Here is a 4,655-nt window from a genome sequence, read left to right on the forward strand (position 1 = left end):
GAAGCAAACAAAAAGGAAAAGAAATAGTGACCGGTCAAATGCTAAATCAAAACAAATGCTCAATATGAAAATCAATAGTAAGACATAAGAAAAAAAATCAAGAAATAGAAACGATACAAATCCATAACATGAGTGAAGGTTTTAAGAATGCTTGTGCATCTCTTGCTTGAGGATGGTATTTATAGAAGAATTTGGTGGTTTTTGGCTCCACAATATCAAATTTTGAATTCCTTCTGATAGATAGTTGGTACCGTGTAATAGCATGGAGTATTTATTTACTACACAATAGATTTAAATCCAAATCAAAGATCATACTATGTATTACAACGTGTGACAGAATAACATTCTAACTGATTGCTACATAAACATATTAATGAATTACTCAAAATAAAATGTTACCACTACACCTTGAAAACCAATGAATCAACATATTTACCATTTGGTCAACAAATGAAGCAAAATAGAATACAACATTTTAATTATTGGGCCGAATATATTTAGGGGCAGAAAGCTAATTATTCAGAGGCAGAAAGCTAGTTTTTAGCCTAGGAACACTTTTTTTGCAGTATGACGGTGGAGACTATGTTCCATAATGTATATAATATGGTCTGCTTAAATTTCATTAAGTTTGGCGGCAAAAATGGGTTCACAAAACTGTGGCTTTATATATGTATAGATTAGTTTTATTAGACCGTATAAACTACATTGTACAGTAGCTAGTCCTATACACCATGAATTTCTTTAACCAGGCATATTTTACTATTATATGCTGAGTAGGTCAAATTGTACACATAAAAAATACAGGGTTTGAACTTTGAACCAAAAGAGCTTTTTATTTTTGAAGTATGAAATTGATAAATCTTGTTAAAATATACTCCCTCCGTACTCCATGGAAGATGACAAACTTTTCTTTTTAGTTTATCCCAACAAAAAACTCATTATTAAAAATAAAAACATATTTATTTTTATTTTATTCCCTTTCTCTTCCTTTATTTCTTCTACTTAACATATAAAATAAAATTGCGTAAAATCTCACAGCCGCCAAGAAAGGGATTATCTCTCTTGAAACGGAGTAGGACATGGGACTAATAACGCATATATCTCTTATATGGAGTAAAAAATGACTTTAAATGTGTGGAATTAGACTTGCTATTATTTATTACCAATAAATATCGTGTAATTTATAGTTCGCTAAATATAGTAGGAGTATTCTATATACTCCTAGTATTTTAAATTTCTTTTTTATATTCACACACCTTTATTAAAGTATTTATTAAAATTCTTACTCACACAATATTAATTCAATCACACATACGAAGGGTTACAACAATCAGTTTCCATCTCAAATTTTACCCAACAACGGAATCCATCGACATATTATCTATAAATCTGTATTTTATGGTCTTCATCCGGCATTTATTTTGGCTGTGACATTTCAAACTTTCAATATATACCATATTATTATCATTATATGTTTGAATTTTTAAAACACGGTTCTCATAAATATTTTTCTTTTATTAGGTTGTAGATAAATAATAAATATAGTCATAGGTCCAACTAAATACATTAAAGTACATTAATTAAAATGAGCGTATTGGAGTACAAAATAGTGGACCCGCGTATAAAATAATCTAGATATTGGAGAGTGATGGCCACGCGCTGTTTGTCGCCACGTCGGCGCTGCGGTGGTGGATGGGTGGCCCCGTCACCGTGCATCTCAGAGTACTTATCCACAACGGGCTTTCACCTCCACGCATATACATACACCTTTTTCCTGTATCTATAATACACAACTCTCTTGTTTAATTATGTGTATATATATAGAGATGAAAAGATATTAGTCCCTCTCATCTCAGGCACTCACGCTATATCCCTTTTGCTTCTACACACACATTCCGTTTATCCTTTTCTTTTCGAAAGATAAAGCATCTCCCCTCTCTCTCTCTCTCAACTTTAATTCCGAAAAAGCTGCGATTTTGTAGCTTTATATTAGTAAGAGGGTTAATTGCAATCGGAATTTTGGAACATTTTTAGAAGGCCCTTATTCACATTTCGGTATGTATCGCGAGCTGTTCTTCACTTGTGTGTTTTTTTTCTGATTTTATGCATGTGGGTCTTGGAGACTCCGATTAAAGATGTGATTTTTAGACCTTTTTTCGGTTCTTCTGTTTGAGGGCCTCTCTCTATCTAGCTGCAGCTAGCAATTTTTAATTTGTGTGGGGAAAATATTAAATATTTTTTCTTGGGAAGTGTGATATAGCCTTGTTGTTTCTGGGTTTGGATTTGGCTGCAGCCTCTTGTTTTCACACCTCAGATCACATTTCAGAATTCTATTTGGATTTCAGAAATGGTGACATAAGATAAAAAAGTCTCTATTTACTGAAAAAGTTGAGAAATTCAGCTCTTGCATTTTGTTTGTATAAAATGTAGGAGTATTCATGTTCTTGAGCTTTTTTGCTATTTGATTGATTTTCAACTTCTTTGCGGATTCTCGCGGACTCTGTTTTTGACCCAGATTTTTTTGCTGATTTTATATCTTCTTGATGGGGTTGAGTCTTGAATCTTGAATTGCCCAGTTTTTACGGTTGCCTGTTTCCTCTTCATCTCTTCGAGAAAATTCTTTCCCTTCCCGGGAAAGAATCAATACCTAAGCCTATCTTTGTCTAGTATGAAATTGTTTTAATCAGTTAAGCAAAGAAGTTTTATGATATGTGCAAACCTTGTTTTCACCAAATTGGTATGTCCGCACATGATTGTACTATATTTGATATGCACAAGAGATTACGATGCTCTGCTTTTCTTGATCTTCACTCATTTAGTTTTCAGGAAAAGTTAGGTGAGGGTTGGGAACCAAATTATTGATGATAGAATTAGTGTTTTCAACAGCATCTCACCTAATGATAATAATAAATTTGAACAAGGCTTTTTAATGGAAAATCATCTTTAACTATGCCCATTGATACAGCATTAATCAACTTTAAGACTATTTTAGAAATACTTAGTTGCTCACACTACTTGTCATGGGCTGCTAGATTGTCATGTGTCATATATTCTAACCAATTATATTACTATCATTTTTATGGTGTGGATTGTGATATCACATTTATTTGGTATGTGTATTTTGCACTTGATGCAAACCTCTTGTTATTTTGCTCTTCATGTTGATTGAATGTTTTTGATTGTGTAACCCTTTAAATATTAAATCTTATGTATACAATCCACCTGTGCAGACATCTAAATGGAGCAATATCTCCAAGGTGCAGCCCGGACCACTGGCTTAGACCAACACAGAGCTTCGTGCCAAAACCTCAAATCCTTGACCTCCACACTCAATGAATCCGACACCAATCCGTCTCTTGGGTTCGAGTGCAACATTTGCCTTGACCTCGTGCAGGACCCCGTGGTCACATTATGCGGCCATCTCTACTGTTGGCCGTGCATATATCGGTGGATCAGCTTCCAACACTCCTCCCCTGAGAACCTGGACCACCAGAAGCCCCAATGCCCGGTTTGCAAGAACGAGGTCACGGAAAAGACATTGATACCCCTCTACGGCCGAGGCAAGACCACTGACGCCTCCAAGGACGAGCTATCCCGTGTCATACCACAAAGGCCGGCGAGCCCCCGATGCCGGACCAACTTGATCTTACCGAACCCGGCTAGCAACTACTTGTCGTATCCGTTCGAGCAACTCCACCGCAGAGGGTACGACGCCCCACCATCCCCTCGACAAGATTACGGAAGCTACCCCACCTCCCCCGTCCTCGGACACGGAAGTGCGCCCCACTTGGCAGACCCCATGATCGGGATGTTCGGGGAGATGGTGTACTCGAGAATATTTGGGAATTCGGAGACGACGTCGTTTTCGTATCCGAATTCTTACCATATGGCCGGTAGCAGCTCGCCGAGGCTGCGACGGCATATGGTGCAGACTGATAAATCACTGAGTAGAGTATGTTTCTTCTTTTTTTGCTGTATGATGCTATGTTTGCTCCTATTTTGAGCAGAATATAGTTTGGAGTTTAGTCTCTGTTTTTGGTTGGTGATGAACTTGTATAGATTTTACCTTAACGACTTGTATAAATACCCCCATCAATATCATCTTATATAACGTGTATAAAAATGTAGTACTCCCTCTGTCCCATTAGAAATGAAACGTTTTCCTTTTTAGTTTGTCCCATTAAAAATGAAACGTTTCCTAAAATGGAAACATTTTATCTCTACTTTTTCATCTTTCTTACTTTACTCTCTCTTCATTAACTCACAAAATAACACTACATAAAAATCCGTGCCGATTTCTAAATGTTGCATATTTAATGGGACGGAATCCGTGCCGATTTCTAAATGTTGCATATTTAATGGGACGGAGGGAGTACAAAATATTGTGTTCTAATTCACGAACAAGTCGAGATCCTATATTCGCCAAAGTTTTTTTTTTTTTAATCTTTTTTTTTTTTTTATCTTTGAATTTCATGCCTGAATAAGTCGAGACTAATGCACGACTTTCTTTGTTTGAAATAGTATCTCATCATCTATTTTCGTGATTTAATAAACGTAGGGGTGTTTGGTATGTCATCATATTTAATCATAATCTTATATCTTGGTCAATTCTTTTTTTTTTTCATTAAAGATCAACTCATCTGTAGTATTTTATA

General features: G+C 35.8%; 1 protein-coding gene across 2 annotated transcripts; it reads left to right on the plus strand.

The window, feature by feature from the left end:
* The first annotated feature begins 1,836 nt into the window (after nt 1-1,836).
* Nucleotides 1,837-4,170, plus strand: LOC125197014 (E3 ubiquitin-protein ligase RMA1H1-like). Of its 2 annotated transcripts, none has more exons than XM_048095703.1 (2): nt 1,837-2,055; nt 3,231-4,170. In XM_048095703.1, the coding sequence occupies exon 2, from the start codon at nt 3,239-3,241 to the stop codon at nt 4,001-4,003; it is 765 nt and encodes a 254-aa protein (XP_047951660.1). In that variant the 5' UTR covers nt 1,837-2,055; nt 3,231-3,238; the 3' UTR covers nt 4,004-4,170. The 2 variants fall into 2 exon arrangements, with proteins under 2 accessions (XP_047951660.1, XP_047951661.1); XM_048095704.1 differs by lacking the exon at nt 1,837-2,055 and adding an exon at nt 2,115-2,737.
* The last annotated feature ends 485 nt before the right edge of the window (nt 4,171-4,655 follow it).

Source organism: Salvia hispanica, chromosome 6 (assembly GCF_023119035.1).
Source record: "Salvia hispanica cultivar TCC Black 2014 chromosome 6, UniMelb_Shisp_WGS_1.0, whole genome shotgun sequence".
NCBI classification, from domain to species: Eukaryota; Viridiplantae; Streptophyta; class Magnoliopsida; order Lamiales; family Lamiaceae; genus Salvia; species Salvia hispanica.

Coding starts and splice junctions, on each gene's coding strand:
- LOC125197014 (XM_048095703.1), top strand. CDS start 3,239: ATGGAGCAATATCTCCAAGGTGCAGCCCGGACCACTGGCTTAGACCAA.